At 38.4% G+C, this 21,562-nt stretch overlaps 1 protein-coding gene across 5 annotated transcripts in view; it reads right to left on the bottom strand.

The window, feature by feature from the left end:
- Window positions 1-21,562, bottom strand: part of PLPPR1 (phospholipid phosphatase related 1) — a 505,983-nt gene that overhangs the window by 99,790 nt on the left and 384,631 nt on the right. For all 5 annotated transcript variants that reach the window (XM_072959836.1, XM_072959837.1, XM_072959839.1 and 2 more), the window contains one exon: window positions 8,057-8,164. In XM_072959836.1, coding sequence (XP_072815937.1) covers window positions 8,057-8,119 — 63 coding nt within the window. In that variant the 5' untranslated portion in view covers window positions 8,120-8,164. The remainder of the gene's footprint in view (window positions 1-8,056; window positions 8,165-21,562) is intronic.

Here is a 21,562-nt window from a genome sequence, read left to right as displayed (position 1 = left end):
GAAGAGCAGAGGAGCCCTCAGTTCGAAGAGCATCTGACCATATTGAATTTTTAAAATCAACATTGGTATTTTGATACTATGAAAAATAGATACTACGTATTGGCATTGTCTTTTTGTACCAGTATTGCAAACACTAGTCAAAATGGTGATTAAATAAGAAAATGCATGGGAAAAAGTGTTTTATAATGTGCTTTGGTCATTACAATTAAAAAGACCCACAGATTTTTTCATTGCTTTGTTTGAAACCTTATCTGATAACATCTCAATATATTCTAAAAACACCATCCCCTAAGCCCAGCAATGTTGTATATCTGGGGATTAAATTGCCAGAGTTCTTCACTAATTGTCAGGGTTTTGGTGTCTGTGTATATGTGTGTGTAAGTGTGTGGGTGTGTGTGTATGTGGTTGGTTTTATTTTTCATCTTTGTTGGTTTTGTTTTCCGTACTATGGGTAGAAACTGTTATTTTAAATTAGTTTTATGCTAACATTTATTAACCACTTATTGCTTGATAAGCATTTTCAGGTATATTATCTCATTTCTCAAAAGTTCCCAGAAAGAAATTGTTTTTAATTCCATTTCACAGATGAAGCAACTGAGGTCCAAAGAAGGTACCTAGGTTTACAGCAGCAGTAAATGGCAGAGTCAGGACTCAAACCCAGTGCTTTAATCAAGTTATTTTCTTGTTCTACTGCAGGATAAATGAGGATAAGATTTTGATACTTTCTCCTTGGCAAGAACCAGCAGAGTTTTGTTTTTTTGTTTTTTTTAATGAGGAAAAGTTCTCAATGTGACTTAAATATAAATGCAATCTAAGTCTCAGAAACAAGGCAATCAGAGCTGCTAAATCTTAGCACCTGCAAGTAAAGAGCAGAAAGCAAGGCCAAGAAACACTTTTAAAATGTGAGGCACACAAGAGAGGCACTGAAGTTGCACTCAGTGTCCAAAAATGATGATATGGAATTCCTTAAATTCTGGTGCTAGAGAAAGAATCATCAAGTTCTTGCAGAACTTCATGGGATTATTTATCTTCAGGCTGGGATTTATAACAATCACCTGATAGGTTCACGCTGAGAAAAATGATTTGTCAAAAAAAGGCAATAAAAATTGCAAGTTCAAGCAACCATCCAAATGATAAAATTGTCACATATGTACATATCAAGCAACAATCACATTCATTACGTCCAAAGTCCTGGTACTTAATATTGTCTGCTGAGGAAGCTAAGTTCCATTTAGAGTTTTGCTGTTAGCACAAATATATTTGAAAGAGACCTGACTGCTGGAGTTTTTCATGATTTGACAGAGAATGCAGTAAAATTGTCTTGAGAGGAATCCACTGGTATCTGGGAAGATTAGTCAAAAGGGATGTATCAGCCCTAAGTTAATCTTGCAAAAATACGCTGGTAATTACAGTAGGGACGTGGGAGATCTCAATCAGCTCATAGTTGTATTTTTAGGGAAAAAATGATACTTCAATCACCAGTTTGAGTGTATTTTCCCTCAGGGAATCCCTCCTTTTGTAGATTTTTCAGGCATGAGAGGTCTGTGGGAATAACAGAGAAAAGGAGAGAGAGAAGGAAAGTTAGGAGACAGGAGGAAATATATTGAGAGGGGAAGGGAGAGGGGGCGCGAGGGAAGGGAGAGGGAAGGAAAGAGGAAAATGGACTAAGGATGAAAAGTCTGATTATTTTGATCACTTTTTAAAGCTATTTTGTTGTAAGTACATTTATCCTCACCAAAAATTCATATTACTGATTTCAAAGAGTGAAAATGAGGGTGGGAATGGGGATGCCCTCATGTTCACATTTATAGGTTGCTGACTTTCTACTGCTTTTCCTGCTCCCTCTGACTTGTCTAGCTTTCGTCCAATACAGCACTTGCCCTTTTTCACCTGCTCTAGTAGAACTAGATCAGTGAAGAGCTGAAATCTGGCCAGAAATATTGTTGTGGACCGCATTAGAATGTTAGTGATTCTGAGTTTCCCTCTCATTAGTGATAGAAAAGTTTATATTTGCCTCTTAAAGTCATCATTCTCTTAAATCGGGCTTTCCATTTAAGAGGCTGCAGCCAGCATGGAAAGGTACATTTTAAGGATTATCTGATACTGAGAGGTACAATAGCTGTTTTTCTGAATACCTAACATTCAAGGGCGTGACTTCTGGAACCACCAATGATATGCTCATTGCATAACATACTTCTCAGCCCATTCTACTGTCCTCCCACTGTTAATCTCTCCCCTTTCAGCTCACTGCCTTCCATATGTACTCACTTAATCTACAGACTTTGCTCTCTCTCCAGTGACATCTTAACCTCTCTTTTGGTTTGTGACATTCAAGCATTACTCAGAGCAATGCTCTCCTGACTTGTTACCACCATGAGACCTTTTATGCCGCATGCTGCTTGGGCACACAGCTTCTCTACTACTGTTTCAGCCTTCTGGGTGGTTCTTGGCAGGCTTCTACTTTATCAGCACGTTTGAATTTTAGAGGCTGGTTGGTATCATCACCAAATGCCACGAATAAAACACCACCCTCCAACCTTCATCAAAATTCTGTGCTGATATAGTTAAACTCACCAAGAAAATATATATCGTGCTCTAACTTTGGGCACTGTGTGTCTCTCATACCCACCCTCCAACCCCTACACACACTTTAAGCATGGCTCAACAATCCTGGACCTGCAAAAAATTCGGTGAGATACAAGTGACAGAAACCTTATTAGTATGTAAAGTATGCAAGAAGGCAAACACGCAATGATTTGGGGGAGAAAAAGATGTACTGAAAAAGTGGGTGTTGACTGAAAGAATGCATTCTTGGAACAAAGATGGCATGAAAACACTCTACTGCAAAGCAAACATCTACAAACAATGATTATTGTTTTTTCTTTAAAAATTCACCAAGGAGCTGAATCAAAAGAGGTCCTGAAAATAAGAGCAGAAACTGAATAAACTGATAATACAGTGAACCTACATGGGAGTGGAGAAAGGGATACACGTCAATCTCAGTAACAAGTTTTGGGTTTTAATGTCCCTGAGGATATGACATCCTGAGGACTTGAGTTGGAACTAAGACTCCTACGTAAAAGCCAGGATTCCTGAAAGCTTGCTCTTCACATTAGAGAAAGATTGTTTGATATAAATCCACCTGCTGGTATAGGAAGACTACAAGGAAGGTGAACTTTGACTAATTATACTTTGGGATTGTTCAAATTTGGCTTATGAATATAGAAGTATAAGCCCAAGAGAAATACACATGCTAAATATTTCCAAAGAGATACTCTTAGAACCTAAGGCCCACATGAATCCTACAGAAGAATCAAGTTCTGCCAAAGATTAGCTAAATGTAATTATAAATATAAATAAGAAAACAATCCACCATGAGCTAGAGACAGCAGACACAACATACAGGAGCATTAGAATACTAGCAATTTCAGGAAAGAGAAAGAATATTTAAAAAATGCAAAAGCATAGGAACATTATAAAAACAGAGTTTTTAAAATGCACATTGAACTTCTAGGTATTAAAAATGGGTTAAGGGACATGGAATATAAAACGAATGAGAAGATCCAACATATCAAAAGAGAACAGAGAAATGGAGGAGGAGGATACTTGAAGATGTGATGGCTGAGAGTTTTTCAGAATTAGTACAAACATGACTTGATATTCACAATGCAGAACAAGTCCTAGCCAGTATAAGTACACACTTAGATACATTATACTGAAATTTCAGAACACCAAAGAAAGAGAAAAGTGTAAAAGCAACTGGAGAGAAAAAGTGGATTACCTATTAAGAATAGTAATCAAAGAGGGTTTTCACAACAATAAAGGCCATGGGGGTGGGAGGGAAAGTGAAATGGATTAACACTGTGAAAGTTCTAGATTGAATAAATTATTATTAATAATTAATAAATTAATAGATTATTCAATCTAGAATTCAATGCCTAGGTAGATCACCATTCCAGATTAATTGTAATATAAAAATAACTTCAGATAAATATCAAGAATTTTTACGATTCACTAGATCCTTGCTGAAAGAACTGCCAAAGGACAAATTTCATGAGGAAATTAAATTCAGAAGAGAGGAATAAAATGAAGAATGGTAAGAAAAACCCAAACTGATGAATATGTGGGAAAGTTCAAGGAAGCCGTGACTGAAAAAATTAGTGAAAATTTAAGGGAGATACAAATTTCATGAACAACAGCTAAGATCTCAAAGCAAACTAAAAATATTGATCAAGAGAAGCACTGAGCTGTTGATTACCCTCAATATTTCTTAAGTTTATATATTTAAAATTTAAGAGTAAGCTTTAAGAGAATACAAATATAATCTATAATTTACAATATAAAGGGCTATTAAAACAAGTAATCTAACCTAGAAGACAGAGACCAGAAAAAAAATTAAAGTCCATGCTTATTTATAATTTAATGCTGAAACACCTGTAGTATTCCCTTTAAAGTCAGCAACAAGGTAAAGATGTCCTGTACCACTGCCTTTATCCAATATTACACTGGAGGTCTTAGTCAAAGCACTAAGAAAAACAAATTAGTCATAACAATCAGAAGAGAAAAAGTCTGCTACTACTTGCAGATAATGTAACTGAAAAAAATCTAAGAAATATATGGACACTCATACAACTAACAATAGAGTTTAACGAAGTTTTTCCCAAGAAAATTGATATAAAAATATCAATATTGTTCCTATAATGTAGCAACAAACAACTAGAAAATGTAATCATCCCACAGCAATTCCACTGCTAAGTGTCAATCCACGGGCAGCTCTTGCACACATGCACATAGATACAGAATAAGGATATTTTCTGCAAAAAAAAGCTGTAAGAGTATAATACATAAGAAAATAAACAAAAAAGAATCAACCAAACCACCCCTGAGTAGGTATAGTCACACAAAAGGATAAAATGTGGTAACTGAAAAGAATGAATTGCCAGTTGGATAAATCTCAGAAATATAACGTTAAATGAGAAGGAAAGCTGCAGAAGGAAAGTTCAATATGGTATCATTTATGTACAATCTCCCTAAAATATAATTTATGAATATATAGACTTGTAGGAAAAATATGCAAATATGCATGAGAATCATGCGGGGAAATGAAGCCTCTAACTTCACATATATTTACTCTTGAACAACGTAGGGGTTTATCCATGTATAACTTGTAGTCAGCCCTCCATATCCGTGGTTCCTCCACATTCAGATTCACCCAACCATGGACTGTGTAGTACTATAGTATTTACTATAAAAAAAATCTGCATATAACTCATCTACATGAGTTCAAACTCTCATTGTTCAAGGATCAACTGTAGTTACTTCTGGGTCTAGGACAGTAGGACTTCGGCCATATCTGTAATATTTTCTTTTTCTTGAAAAAATATTTGAAATGAATATGGCAAAATTTTAAGATTTGGTCTTGCTGGTGGGTACAGGGATGGCTATTATATTATTTCCTTTAAATTCTTTCATAATTAATAAATAGTGAAAAGATATTTATTGATTATAATGACATTTTAACCAAGTTATTTTTTATCAAGTTTTCTGATATCCTTGTTATAATGCCTGGAATAATGTAGATAAATAATAAGTATTTCTTTTTGTTTCTTTTCTTTTTTTATTGTTGTTCCCATTGGATCTTACTCAAAGTTTTGCTGCCAAATTTCAGAAGAGACCTTAAAAAAATTTTTTTTTCACCCTTTGACTCCTTTCTCCCATTTCTTCTCCCTTCCCAACCCCCACCTCTGGAAACCACAAATCTCTTCTCTGTATCTGTGAACTTGTTTCCCGCCCCCTCTTTTAGATTCCACAAATAGGAGCAATCATACAGTGTTTGTCTTTCTTTGACTTACTAGTTTCACATAGCATAATGCCCTCAAGATCCAGCCATGGTGTTGCAAATGGCAATATTTCATTCTTTTTATGGCCAAATAATATTCCATGGTATATATGTGTATGGTATACAAACACACACACACGCATACACACATACACACCATGGTTTCTTCATCCACCTACCAATGGACACTACAGTTGTTTCTACATCTTGGCTATTGTAAATAACGCTAAAACAAACATGGGGGCGCATATAACAATAAGCATTTGATGAATTAAATACATGAGAATTGTGAGAGCCACTTTGAGATTTACCTCCTCCCTTCTGTTTCTATTTTATTCTATTTTGCTCCCTCTTTTTCTTTCTCCTGACTGTTTCTGAGAGAAGCCACTGATGTGTCTTGAACTTCCATGCAAAATAAGAATGGCAAATACAGCAAGAAGAGAATAAACTATCTTTCCTCTCCCAGACTTTTAGACTTATGTTTGTGCCAGCTTAAGGTACAGAAAGACTGACTGATGTCTTTTGTTGCTTGCTTGACCAGTCAAGCTCATCATTCACATATTAGAGGGATGAGAATCTTTAGACATATAGCTTCTAGCAATAAATTAAACCTCTTACTTTGAGGTTTGGTTCCTGTTTGATTTTTAAGAAAATTTAAAATAAATTTGCTACCAGGAGGATAAAGATGATAACAGATGACTTATTCACAATTTCTCCCAGTTTACTTTATATTTTTCTTTTTCTTTTGACATAAGAAAGGATTTTAACATTGAAAAACATAGTGCTATTGCCTCTCCCTTTTCCCCCATGAGCAATGGGAGAAAGGACTCCTTTTCCTTCTTACAATTTCCATATGAACAGTAGTGACTAGCACCCACAATACGCAACATGTGCAGTTACTGTCTAGATGGACGTATTCTTGGCCTTATATAGCAAGTTAAGGGTATTAAGAATATGTATTTATGTTGAGAAATGAGTTCTTTGTTTGCCCTTTCAGAGATATAGCCTGAGCCTATGAGTATCTTCACTTACATCATAACCTCTGTCCCAACCTAATCTCCCATTTTCACCTGATTCTGCAATACAAACAGGTTCACAAATATCACCAGAAAATAAATCATCGAGTAATATCTGTCCTTCTTAACTACCAAGGGATATCCTTAAGGTGAAATTCAAGGATCAGCCAAACATTTTTATTTGCCCCAAAATCAGAATGCTCAAAATTATACAACTGAATATACTGACAGCTAAAAGTATTCCAGGAGCCATGAGATAAAAGTACTCGCTGTGTTGCTTCACAGGTTGTGTTGAAACAACATATTCACTGAAAGTACGTTTCTGCTAATACAAGTAGTGGTTTAGCTCAAGTGTCTGTTTTCACACAGTAATAAAGTAGGTCAACATGCATATTCCTTCCACACTCAGCCAGAAAGATCCTCCACCTGAGAACATAAGAACATGCTACAGCTGATCCTTGGGATGTACAGACCAGAAAGGAAACTCAGCATACTTACTTTCCAGCTCTTTACGATGTCATATTTTAAAATACATTTTTGCAGGTTAAAAAACAGTCCATTAGATGTCCTATCTCTTTCAGAAGGCAGAAATAATATCATCTTTGGACAATCAACATCTTATTTTGAGCTAACCTACAGTAGCTTTTTTTTCCCCCCATGATATGATCCCACATTTCCTAAAATTTCCATGTCTTTGTCTCCTCAATAGCAAACATTATAGAAGGGGAGGTACAGTGGGGAAGAGGTGCAAGAAGTTTAACCAGAAAGATGCTGGAGAAACTATTTGCTGGTATAAACTTGGAGCATCTCAACAAAATGATTTATGACCAAAAGAAACTGAACACTATACAGTTCTCAATATCCCATCATCCGTAAACCAATTAGTTTATCAAATTCTTGAAATATGTCCATTTTAAAAAAGCAACTTCATCAAAATGCTACATTCATAATTAATATATACAAGTTACCACTGAAAAGAAATATAATAGAACACAATTATTTATACCCCATAGATGAACCTTCTTGTTCTATGGCTTCCTATTCAAGAAACATTCTGTAACTTATTAATTCTTTACTAACATTTGTGCTATCAATATAATTATCATAATATTAAGTTACTTTATAAAATAATCCAAGTTCTCAGCATAAAAATTGCTATGATTATTCCAATTTGTCTGTAAAGGCAAAAAAATACACATACCTCAACAAATATAAAGCACGGGATGATGGAATAACTTCGTTGAGTGTCGTTTCCTACAGCCATTTCTTACAACATGTAGCAAGGCTGCACTGAATGAAACCGTCCAGGCTGAAACAGAAATAGGTGGCATGCTGTAAGAACCACATGTTTAGCAGTCCCTTAGGTATTTACATAAAAATAGCAGCTACCCTCTAGATAAGCAAGTTGTGTACGAACAATGCAAAATACTGATCTACAACACAATCAAGTCAGACTAATTAGCATTCCAGGGGAAAGGAAATAATATATACTAGCCCTGAACAGTCTTCAAGCCTAAATGACCAGGTAGGAAGCTTCTGTGCACAAGGTTAGAGTGAACATAATTCTAATTGCCCGGTGCTGCTCGGTGCCTTACCCCAGCAGACTGCGTTCATGCTGCAAAATGCAATCTCTGCTACAAAACATTTGTTACTGTCCATTCTGTGTGGATATCCTCTATCTGTGCCCCATCTCCCGGTTTGTAGCCTAAGGACTTATCTGTTTCTGCTCTTGCCTTTCCAGTGGGAGCTGACATTTAGTGCTGAGGCACAGATCCCTGACTTCCCTCCCTGACCACTCTTTGTCCTTGCTCCCTTGACTACACGGCTATTAACTACTTGGGATTAATACATCACTGATGCCTCTCACTGAGTTCCCTCAGGTGTGTGTGTGTGTGTGTGTGTGTGTGTGTGTGTGTGTGTGTGTGTGTGTGTGTGTGTGTGTGTGTGTGTGTGTGTGTGTGTGTGTGTGTGTGTGTGTGTGTGTGTGTGTGTGGAGAGAGGGGGAGGGGGAGGGAGAGGGAGGGAGAGGGGGAGAGAGAGAGAGAGAGAGAGAGAGAGAGAGAGACTGACTCAAATACAAAACATTGATGCCGTAATACACTCTCTTAACGTAGAAGAATGGAGAGGCTGGGAAACAGCAGGTTATTTTAAATACTTGTTAGAACACCTCTGTCCTACTTTGAAAATATTTGAAAGTATTCTTGTATTAGAAGATCAGTTAATTTTGGTTCTTCTTAATAACAATAACAAAATAGAGGTACTAAGGCTTTCATGCAACTTCCAAGGCCAGATAAAAAAAGAATTTTCCACTATACCTTTTATTCTCTAGCCAAAGCAATACTTGTTTCAGGTACCTGCTCTTGAGCATTATTATTTTTTTATTTGTTCTGTTTCTATGTCAGACTTCCCACCAGCTCTTCTGGATTGTGCTGTAATGCGTGACACAGGGACTACTAGTCTGTGCAAATAGCCAACTGCACTTTTCTTAAAGGTCATGAATTAGTTTTTTAAACTTAATTCTAACCTTAATTAAGTCCTTCCTTACCTTTTCCAGAATGAAACTTTTAAAGACATTTCCCTGTCTTTTTGAGATAACTACCAACTTACCACTTATCAATTAAAACTTTCTCTGACCAAATTTAACATTATGTGCAATATGAAGCCCATACCAATCAGTGCTTAAATTATTTAAACCTTAAGCAACTTAAAATTTTCAATTAAACTGGACATTATCTGTTATAAAATACCCATAGTCAATCTTATTTCACCATTCAATTTCAGGACTGAGGAAGAATATTTTTTACAATTAGAAAGGAACCCATATGCAGAACACACACTGAATTGATTTGGCAACCATGTATTTGTTTTATTTCACCCTTACTTAAACCATTTAGAATTCACTTATCAGTGCTTATGACTTAGATGAGTCCTCTTGTAAGCATTAACCAAATACAGTACCACATATCTGAAAAGAAAATTAAATTTTTATCAGCTTGAGGTAGGTTAAGGCCCAGAAAGAGCAAAGGCATCAGACATACCTAGTACTTTAGATGGCTTCTCCATACAATTAATAAAAAATAGCAATGAAATGGAGAACACAGAGCAAGCTTTGGCTCCCCCTATATTCTCCCCTGATACTGTGGGGCCGGGGTGGGGCTCACTCATTACTGCACAAAATAACCTCAAATCCTGGCTTTCTACTTGACCTTCTCTGATACACACCAGCAGGAGTCTAAGATAGCCTCCTTACAGCCTGACAAGGGTACAAGTCCAGGGTCCCCACTTGGTCTTTGCTGATAGAGACAGAGTAGGGGACTGTAATTTTTTCTGTGGTTTTGGCTGTAGTCAAAATGTTATCTTCTAAAAGTTTTCAATATTGCTTGGCTGCCCTTTTCCTGGCCCCTTGGCTAGAGAAGGGGCAGGCTTTTCTTGGGCCTATTTTGTCCATGTATCAGTATTCCCAGGGGGCCAGCTTCTCCAATACCCAGTCTGAGATACGAGGCAAAAAGAAAATCCTGGGAACTCAACGACTGTGTTGTATCCTATGTGAAGTCCCCAGCCAGCCCACCTTTCCTTTCTCTGAGCTTTGTCTGTTTACATGTAATGTCCGAGATTTTTGGTTGATTTCGTGGGAGGAATGGTGAAAAGTACATCTTACTCCATCCTCCAGAAGCAGGAGTGTTTTTAAAGGAGTCCTGCACATGGCAGTGACCTAGATTCTTGTGTAGCCCAGCCCTGCTGTGTTCTCATGAATTTGAGTCTCTTGGTGCCCAAGGCTTCAAAATACCAGAACATATGGCGTTATTCAATTGTTCCCTTGTGAGTCCCTAATTCATGCCAGGTATCCCTTACAACTAATGAATTAGTCAAATATCCTGTATTTAAGGGGCTGATAGCTATCAAGAAAAGACTTATACTTTTTGTATATTTGCTTTTCAGTGAGTTATAAGTAAGGAGGACCAATGACTAGCTCTAACTCTTAAGGTCAGAGGTCTCTTATCCATGTGGCATAGTAGGTACAGTGCCTAGCACACACACTACTTTTAGGGGCCTATAAAAACATTTAAATTCTTTTATTTCTTTTAAAATAATAAACTTTTAAGTTAGGTAGAAAAATATTTTAATGTATTATTCAATTCAGTTTTTTATCAATTCAACTGTAAAATATAAATTTTAATTTTAATAGAGAAAGGGGTCCACAAAGGCAAAATTACTTAAAGTCCACAAAAGTAATAAGGCAGTCCTAGTCAAGAGAAAGTTAGGGAAAGGTTTCTTAGAGGAGATGGCTATTTAAGTCATTAAAATAAAGGTAGCTGCTCCCCCATCAGAGGAGGACTAGAGAAGCATTTCAGCTAAAGGGAGAAGCAAGAACTAAGGTTCCAAAGATAGGAGTTGGCCTAACATTTTGTGAAACTCTAAAAACACCACCAGCTCAGGATGAGTATAGATGCTACCAAAATTTGTTTATGTGCATGTAGCTCTTTATGCACAAACTCGGAAGCAAAATACTGCAAGGATAAGAAATACAAGGTTGGTCTATTTCCATGTCAGACAGGAGCATGGGGGAAGAAAAGAGTATTGACAGACAGTACTGTTTCCTAGTAATTAACTCAGATGGAACTCTTCATTTCTAGGCAGGTAAGTATGTTATAAATCAGACCTGTCCAATAAAGGAGTCAATGACAGCTCATGTGTTTCCATTGGATTTTCCATGTAATTCCCTCTTGTTCATGAGAAGTGTAACCGTTCCTAATCAACTCAGGACAAACACAAAAATAACTGCTGATTACAAAGTATCTGTTTTCATGAGACTGAAGATAGAAGGGGATGGAGCACGGTCAGAGCTGGATGGGGATAAACCTCATTTATTTCTAAGTTATGCAGTGTTGGCGCCAGCTGACCAGTTCATGAGGTATCAGAACAAAAATGCCCTTGAGAGTCACCATGATTCAGTGGACCTCTGCCCAGGCTTGGTGTGAACCTACTATTTCCAGTGACCAAAGTCACAGCCTGCAGTCACTCTCAGCAGCCCAGAGTCCATGATTTCAGGGAAGCTAGAGCTTGCTCTTTTTATAAAGAACATTTTGAGCTAATTTTGCTAAAAATGCCATGGCAGTTCCCTTCAAAGTTAGGATGATACAAATTTATTGAGTTCACTAAAACGAACATTTAAAAATCAAACAGGCAACAACAGGGCCACCAAAAATGGTACTTTTCCGAGTAAGCCCAAGAATTCTGCACTCTGAGGCCACACTGACTTAGGACAGTGTTTCTCAACCCCACCACTGTTGATATCGTGGGCTGGACAATTCTTTGCTGACCTGATTATCACTGGATATTTAGTTACATCCCTGGCCTCTACCCACAAGATGCCAATAGTAGTAACTCTTCTCCCCCAATATTGTGACAACCAAAAATGTCTCCAGACATTTTCAGATATTTCCCTTCAAGGGGGGACAGAAGCAGGGGGTGGGCATGGCCCTGGGAGAGAATCACTAATTTAAAGGGATTGAAAGCAAAGTCTAGTCCTAGTCTAGACACGGCCTTGCCCACCAGAGGTCCAGGACCAAGCTTCACCCAGCAGTGGGCAGGCATCAGCTCCTCCTGCCAGGAAACCTGCATAAGCCTCTAGTCCAGCCTCATCCACCAGGGACAAATACTAGAAATAAGAAAACAACAATCCCAAAGCCTGTGGAAGGAATCCACAAACACAAGCCAGACTCTACACTGGGACTGGCTGGACCCTGAACCATGGGTGACAAGAGAGAGTGTACTGCTGGAACACATAGGACGTCTCCCACAGAGGGCCACCTCTCCAAGGTCAGGAAACATAACTAACCTACCTAAAAATAAAATAGAAAGATAGACAATATGAGACAGCAAAGGAGTATCTCCCAGGCCAAGGCACAAGATAAAATCCCAGAAGAAATAAGTGATGAGGAGATAGGCAATTTATCTGACAGAGTTTAAAGTAATGTTGGCGAAGATGTTCAGAGAACTCAAGAAGAGTATAGATGCACAGAATAAAGTTTTTAGCAGAGTTGGAAAATATAAAGAATACCCAAACAGAGTCGAAGAATAAAATCACTGAAATGAATAACACTAGAAGGAAGCAAGAAAAGACTAAATGAGACAAAAGAACAGAACAGTGATCTAGAAGACATATTAGTGGAAATCACTACTGCAGAATAGAAAAAAGAAAAAAGAATAAAAAGAAATGAGGATAGTTTAAGAGAACTCTGGGACAACATGAAGTACACTAATATTCGCAATATAGGGGTCACAGAATGAGAATAGAGAGAGAAAGGACCTGAGAAAATTTTTGATAGAATCACCAAAAACTTCCCCAACCTGGGAAAGGAAACAGTCACCTAAGTCCAGGAAGTGCAGAGAGTACCACACAGGATCAGCCCAAAGAGGAACACACCAAGGCACACAGTCATCAAACTGACAACAATTAAGGATAAGGAGAAAATACTAAAATTAGCAAGAGAAAAGCAACAAATAACATACAAGGGAATTCCCATAAGGTTATCAGCTGATTTTTCAGCAGAAACTCTACAGGCCAGAAGGGAGTGGCACAATATATTTAAAGCGATGAAAGGGGAAAACTTACAACCAAGTATACTCTATTCAGCAAGGCTCTCGTTCAGACTTGATGCAGAAATCAAAAGCTCCACAGATAAACAAAAGCTAAAAGATTTCAGCACCACCAAACCAGCTTTGTAATAAATGTTAAAGACCTTCTCTAGTCATCAAACCATAAGAAGAGAGAAGAAAAAAAAGAGAGAGAGAAAAAAAAGAGACCTACAAATGATTGCTTTGGCTGTTCAGGGTCTTTTGTGGTGCCTTATAAATTTTGGGTTTGTTCTAGTTCTGTGAGGAATGTTGTGAATATTTTGATAGGGGTTGCATTGGATCTGTGGATTGCTTTGTGTAGTGTGGACATTTTGATGGTCTTGGTTCTTTCAATCCAAGAGCACAAGAAATCTTTCCATTCCTTTGTGTCATTTTGGTTTTTGGAGTATAGGTAACCTCCTTGGTTAAGTTTATTTCTGGGTATTTTGTTGTTTTTGATGCAATGGAAATGTCTTTGCCAGTTATAAAATTCTGGTTTTTTGAGTGGAAAAAAAAGTAAATGAAGGGCCACAATTGGCAAAATATTTCTTTCTTATGAGTGAGCTGTATTCCATTACATATATATATGCTGCATTTTCTTTATCTGTTCAACTGTTGATGTGCACTTGGGATGCTTCCATGTCTTAGGAATTATAAATAATGTTGCTGTTAATAGCAGGGTATATGTAGCTTTTTGAATTAATTCTTATTCTGTGGTTGACTTTATTCCTTTGATAATTATGTAAGTTTAAAAAGCTAAAGCTCTAAAAGTTAGAAACAATGAACAGTACATATATGTAAATTTAAAAAAAATACGTGCAGTAAAAAAAATAATAAATGAGCTATCAAGCTACGAAAGACATGGGAGAAACTTAAAAGACATATTACTAAATGAAAGAAGCCAGTCTGAAAAGGCTACAAACTGTATGATCCAACCAACTGACATTCTGGAAAAGCCACAGCTACAGAAACAATAAAAAGATTGTGGTTACCAGGGGTTTGGGGAGAGTGAGTGAGGGAGGAATGAATAGATGGAACACAAGGGATTTTTAGGGCAATGAAATTATTCTGTATGATACTATAGTGGCTACATGTCATTATGCATTTGTTGAAACCCATAGAATATACAACATCAGGAGTAAGTCCTAATGTAAACTGTGGATTTTGGTTGATAATAATGTATCCATGTTGGTTCATCGATTGTACCAAATATGCCACACTGATGAGGGATGTTGAGGGTAGGGGAGTATATGTGTGTGGGTGGGGAGGGCTATGTATGAACTCTCTGAATTTTCTGCTCAATTCTGCTATAAACCTGAAACTGCTGTAAAAAATAAAATCTATTAATTATTTAAAAAGCAAGCAAGCAAGCAAGCAAGCAAGCAGAGGCCCTAGGACATGAGAATTTTTGAGCTGGTGAAGAACCTGCTTCACGTAGGAGAAAGGCCACAGTTTTGCCCAAGGGGACTAACCTGTTCCTGCCTGGTATCTAACAGAGGGAAACCTGGAAATTGTTGAGGTGCCTTATTGGCATTTGGGGAAACAAAGTCATCTCAAGCTCAGAGATCATTACTGGGGTGATAATAAAACTAGTGTAAGCGGTAGTTACTACCACTTTGAACCCCAAAAGAAAACAGGGCTGTTTTAGCCTAAATGTCCATCAACAGATGACTAGATAAAGATGTGGTATATTTATAAAATGGAATACTGTTCAGCCATAAAAACCAACAACATAACACCATTTGCAGCAACATGGATGCTGCTGGAGAATGTCATTCTAAGTGAAGTAAGACAGAAAGAGAAAGAAAAATACCATATGAGATCACTCATATGTGGAATCTAAATAAATAAATACATACATACATACATACATACATACATACATACAAAACAAACAGATTCATAGACATAGAATACAAACTTGTGGTTGCCAAGGGGGGCAGGGGGTGGGAAGGAACAGACTGGGATTTCAAAATGTAGAACAGATAAACAAGATCATACTGTATAGCACAGGGAAATATATACAAGATCTTATGGTAGCTCACAGCGAAAAAAATATGACAACGAATATATGTATGTTCATGTATAACTGAAAAATTGTGCTCTACACTGAAATTTGACACAACATTGTAAAATGACTATAACTCAATAAAAAATGTTCAAAAAAATCAAAGAAAACAGGGCTGTTTTATCCATTAGGTACTATAGGTCCAATTCCTAGGGCCCGTAAGCTATTTAACAGCCCATGAAAATATATAAAAAATGAACAAAAAGGGCACCAACATTATATAAAACCAAATGAATATACATGTAAGTATATACCTAAAAATGTAAAATTCTTGAAATTTCATTACTCAATTTAGCGTTAACAAGTAATTTGAAAGTGATTTGTAGGTGAAGGTCTTAATTCTAAAAATTCCTTTGCTAAGAAACTTTAGATAATTTTAAGTCAGTGACTCAGAAAAACAATTTGAAAAGCAAAGCCATAAAAATTTTTTCATTTTGCCACAAAATAAATATTTACTGTCAGATTACTCATTCTGCGTTCATCATCATATGGCATGGGGCCTCAAAAAGTGAGTGTCAAAAACAAACTTAAACAACCTTAAAATAGCCCTGGAGGGATTTTGCTTTCAACCGAGCGAAAGTAACAAGGACTGGATTTCATGGCTGGCACAACTGAAAAACACAGACAAAATGAATAAGATGATGGTATTCAAGGCACTGGACGTGAGGTGGTGAAAGGCAGTGATCCCCCAACGATGGGAACAAGCAGCTGAGCCCTACAAGTGCCCGAGCTTCCGGCCGGGAGGGAGTCTCCAGGCCACGGTGCAGAGAGGGGAAGCCGGAGGAATGGCCTGTGGTCTCCCTGAGTTGAGCAGACAGAACTGGGAGTGTGGGGAAGCCCAAAGGCCTGGAGTTCACCAGGCAGAGAACCAGAGAGGGGAACGCTGCACAGAGAGCACGGGGTGGCTCTGCAGAAGGTCCCCTCTAGTCCTCAGCAGGGGACTGAGGAGCTTGGAAGGGAACGGCCTGGAGGAAAACCATCCGGAAGGACTAGAACAGATGGTCACTGGGGCTCACACAAGGCCAAGAATACTTTCTGCTCCCTCCAACCCAAATGCCACCAGATAGCAGGTAGAAGGCTTGCGTTTGGATTAGCTAATAACTCCAACATGAAAACATTCCTCATCCAGGGACCTCAAGCGGCACTGGAAGTACTCTTTTATAGAGTATTATTATTTTTCTCCTTTAATTTATTTGTTATAGAATACTGACTATTTATTGAGGGTCTGGACCACTGAGTGTTGTGCTTTTCCCTGGTGTCAGGGGGCCCCAGAAGCCAAGAATATGTTGCACAATCTGTGACCATGGTCATGTCAAAGGCACCTCTGACAGGAGTTCTGCAACACTCAGTGTGGTGAAACCTTCTACAATTTCTTAAAAATTGGGTTGGTATAAGATCGAAATGAGATTATGTCCAGTAAGGGGGGAAACAGGGCTTATTTCTATGTGATCCAAGTCTTAACTGGAGGTAGGGGTGGTGATTGGAGTCGAAAAGGGAACATTAAAAGGCAAAAAATGAGTTGTGAGAGTTCCATGTCATTTTGATCGCCAGTAGTCAAGGGGAGCCATAATCCCCAAATGCAGCTCATTAACACATGTGAAACAGGCATTAACTTCCTTGGTGGCACTGAGCTACCCCTCACTGTTCTGGATCATTTCTATTCACTACATTATCTCCAGCCAGGATCACAGTTTGCATTTAATTTCCCAAAGCTGGAAAACCTAACTGTATTTTTTTAAAGCAACAAAGACATTAAAAGATTGGAATAAATCAAATAGGATTGTAGATGAGTGCAAAAGATTTCATCACAAGATAGATAGTGGGGGATTTAGGGCTGCACTACTTAGGCTGTCAAGAGAAATGCTTTACTCTGTTCGATTTTAGAGATGCTTTTTAAAGCTTGTCAAGAATGACAATGTGAAGACCCTACATAATAGGAGCGTAGCACTGACACTCCCTTTCTTGTCCCTCCACAGTGTCTCACAGCGAGATTCATGGTCCAGCCCTTGAGCCAGCCCAGAATAAGGCAAAGAGAGATACAAAGAGCATGAGACCCACAATCCAGGGAAGTCTAGAGTTCAGTCAAATCTTTACAAAATAAAGACTCAGGGGACCTGGGAGGCTGGGTAGGCCCCACATTGTTCTTGAATGGCTTTTAAGACCCATGGATAATTCCAGGTTCCCTCAGGGCTCCCATACTACATTGGCTTTGTCTGTATGGTCAGCCATTACCTCTGTTTCTACTGCTTAAGTCTAATAATGAATCACTCTCGTGGAAACTGAGTCTCTCTCTACACCTGCATTCTTGTCTGGACCTCACTCAGTAACTAAGACTCAGCTGCCCCATTTATCCAGGTGAGTCCTTTAAACCTACAAGTACACCTGCTCCATATTTCAGTGCTAAGCCTGAATGCATAGCCTGCAAGATAGCCACTGTCCCTTGCCACCAGAGTATCACTTTGATATGTAGGATCCCTGCTGCTGGACCTCTCACAATTAAGGCAGAAGGCTGCCTGGCTAATCCCTGAGCTTGTTATAACTTTTATGACCGTGTTAAGCCTCTCTGGTCCCATTTTGCAAAAAGTCCCTACCCCGTGACCACCCCTAGCCTTTCTGCACTCCAGTTACTAAGTTTCTGGAACACGCCAAGCTCTTTCTCACCTCTGGGCTCTCATGTACGACATCATGGAGAAAGAATTCTTTCCTCTTTCATTCTTTGCCTAGAAAATGTCTGCCCCTCCTTCAAACCGGCAGTTAAATGCCATTTTGAATGGGAAAGTCTCCTTAATTGCCCCGACAGGTTCAGTTCTATTATACACTATCATGATCCTTCACAGTATTTATTGCTAGTTGTTCAATATCTATTCATTTTCTAGACTGAACATCAGCTTTGCTCCATGTGGCCGTGGCCATGTTTATCTGTCTTGCTCAGCACTGTAACTTTAGTGTCTCGCATGGTACCAGGCACATAGTAGATACACAGTAAATGTTGACACTAACAATCTGCCTAAGCTGCTCAGCTCCATCATTTGATTTCACATTTACTCCTGTCTCAGTCCTAATCTAGGTCTTGGGTCAGTCCTTTCCTGGTCTTCCATGGACTCACTAATATGGTACTGATGTAGGTCTTTTTAGGTCACTCCAACTAGCTAAGACCCACTATACCTTGGACCCAAAGAACAATGAAAAATAAAGCGTTTGAAAGTCCTAGAAATAAAAATGTAAACCAGAACACATTTCAAAATGTAAAAATGAAAGGGGAAATTATTCCACTAGATTCTAGGTCCTTTTGGCTTAAAAAATTGCTTCAGATTGCTGCTTTAAAAGGCATATGCCTTAAAGTTAAAAGTTTAATTGGAAAAAACAAAAAGAGTTCAAGTTTATCTTAAAGTAAGCCATCTCTGTTAGAGACTAGTCTTCTAAAAACCAGGAACACAAAGATCAGCAGGTGACCTGAGACAGTTGGAAGAAAGCAGAGAGCATGTGAATGCTGAAATGGCTGATGGAAAGAGGCACCCTGGACCACCACCACCTGGGCCACCACCAGGAGAACTGCTTAATAGGAAAACAGTGCCCAGACCAGTAGGGTGTTGCTCTAATTTCTTTCTAAATTGTTCTTGTTTACCCCCAATTTTCTACCAGGAAAAAGAAAAAACATAGCTGGAAGAAGGAGCAGTGCACAAAGAGCTTTTCTTAATTATAAAGTACTGAGTTAATGTTTCTTTCAATAAAATCAAAGGCTGGAAGGAAATGAGGTTTTGATGCTCAGTTAAACTGAAACCCTGAAGCACCGGAGCAAGAACCAGAAGTATTCACACAGAGGGACTGGGACAGACACACACACACCCCTCCCTTCAGAAAGGCTTAAAGACTGGGAAAGTTCCAGGCCATGTTGCACTCAGCTTAAAGTCCAGGGAGAAAATAGGCAGAGAATATGTTGCAATTGCTCTCAACTGAAAAGTAGTGAATGTGATTCTTAAACAGAATTAAGTACAGATCCTCCTTCATTTATGATGGGATTATATCCTGATAAACCCATGGTAACCTGAAAATATACTAAGTCAAAAATGTATTTAATTCACCTAACCTACCAAATATCATAGTGTTGCCCAGCCTACCTTAAATGCGCTCAGAACACTTACACTAGTCTACAGTTGGGCAAAGTCATCTAACACGGAGCCTATTTTATAATAAAGTGTGGCATATCTCAGGTAATTTATTGACTATTGTACTGAATATGAAAAATAGAATGGTTGTCTGGGTACAAAATGGTTGTAAGTGTATTGGTTGTTCAGCCTTGTGATCATGTGGTACGCTGGGAGCTGCAGCTCAGTACCTGCCCAGCATCACAGAGTACATACATCACATGCTAGCCCAGGAAAGATCAAAATTCGAAGTACAGTCTCTGCTGAATGGCTTTTGCACTATTGTAAAGTCAAAAAATTGTAATTTCAACCATAGTAAGTCGGGGACTGAAGGTATTTATATTCTCTTGCAATTAAAATTTATAACGATGTCATCATGATCTATGTTAAGCACTGACTACATTAGAGAGAAAAAATTATTTTATTGTGGGTTCTCACATTGTTCCTGTGAAAAATGCCCATTGATAAGATTTAAGATGAACTGGTACTATGTTAAAGTCTATTCTAAAATGAGCCATATTTTAGAAAGGGTCTGATGTACCTAGTACTATAATGCCTCTTACTAAACTATTTTGAAGATAGGCATTAAGAAGAGATGCCATTTTGTCCATTCACCCATCAATAAGGCTTTATTAAGTACCTACTAGGTGCAAAGCCTTAGGCTTTGAGTGATACAAGTATGAGTTAGTCATTGATAGCCAGTAGCTTACAGCCTGGTAAGAAAGCAAATGTAGACAAATGCAGAATCAATTTTTAAAACAATATAGATGATGACAATCTGGAGGAAGGAAAAATTGTTTCCATGGATCATATCTGAGGTGGACTGGGGAGGACAGTTAAGTTATGAACAGGCCCAAGAGACTGATGTATTTCTAAGCGTTAGGACTGGAATGAGCCAAGTATGGAGCAGAAGAGTCCAGATCACATCTATGGTATGGAATTATAGCTGGACAAGTTTGGCCAGCACAGAGATGAAAATATCATTGGGTAGAGATAGAAGATTGGGGCTAGGTTGCTGAATCCAACCTAAGGATTTTAGATTCTCTCCTCTTCCTTTGGCTCAGATTCTAAGATGGATGGTGGTGGGTGAACACTGGAGTTAACAAGACTTATTAGGGATCACTGTCATCTAGGTGAGATGTAATCAGAACCATGCAGGAGCTGGCTTCAACCTAGTGTTCTTCCTAATTTTTGAGATGAACAGGGAGGAGAGGTGAATAGGAGTGCCCGTTTGAACTGGGGCCTCTCTGAAGTGACCTAAAAGGGAATGTGTTATGTTATCAAGGTCAGAGGGACTAGAGTGCCCTTTCAGACTTCCAAGCCATTGGTTCCTCTATTTCCCTTGGAATTCTGTGGATTCTCATTTCAGGGCCACAGTGGGTTTCTAACGATCAAAGAGATGAGGTCACTAATTAAATGGAGAGAAAAGAAGCAAAAGTTCAAGTCCAGGCTGAGAAACTGCTGGAGGAGAGAGGATACGCCTCACTGACTAGAATCCTAAAGAAGCTGCACAGGCAAGTCCTTTTGGGCAGGTGGTTCTAGGATGTTAGACAGCCCTTTATGGTCCTGCTTGCAGGGATGTATGTCACAAGCTGTTCTGAGCGGCAGGGAGATCGTGATACTATTGTTCTGCCAAGCAAGGCTAATTTTCCAATTTAAAGCTAAATTGCCCAGGAGCCAACCTGTTTGTTTTTCAGAAGAGAAGGAGAGAGAGAGAGAGAGAGAGAATATGTGTGTGTGTGTGTGTGTGTGTGTGTGTGTGTGTGTGTGTGTGTGTGTGTAAGTGACACATACACACAGAGACACATAAGTTGAAACACCAAACCTATGCTAATATCAACTTTCTGGAACAGAGCAGTTTTGTTTTTGTCATTAG

The sequence above is a fragment of the Vicugna pacos genome, chromosome 4 (assembly GCF_048564905.1).
Source record: "Vicugna pacos chromosome 4, VicPac4, whole genome shotgun sequence".
In the NCBI taxonomy this organism is placed as follows: Eukaryota; Metazoa; Chordata; class Mammalia; order Artiodactyla; family Camelidae; genus Vicugna; species Vicugna pacos.
Note: the sequence above shows the minus strand (reverse complement) of the source record. Positions and strands in the feature narration are given on the sequence as shown.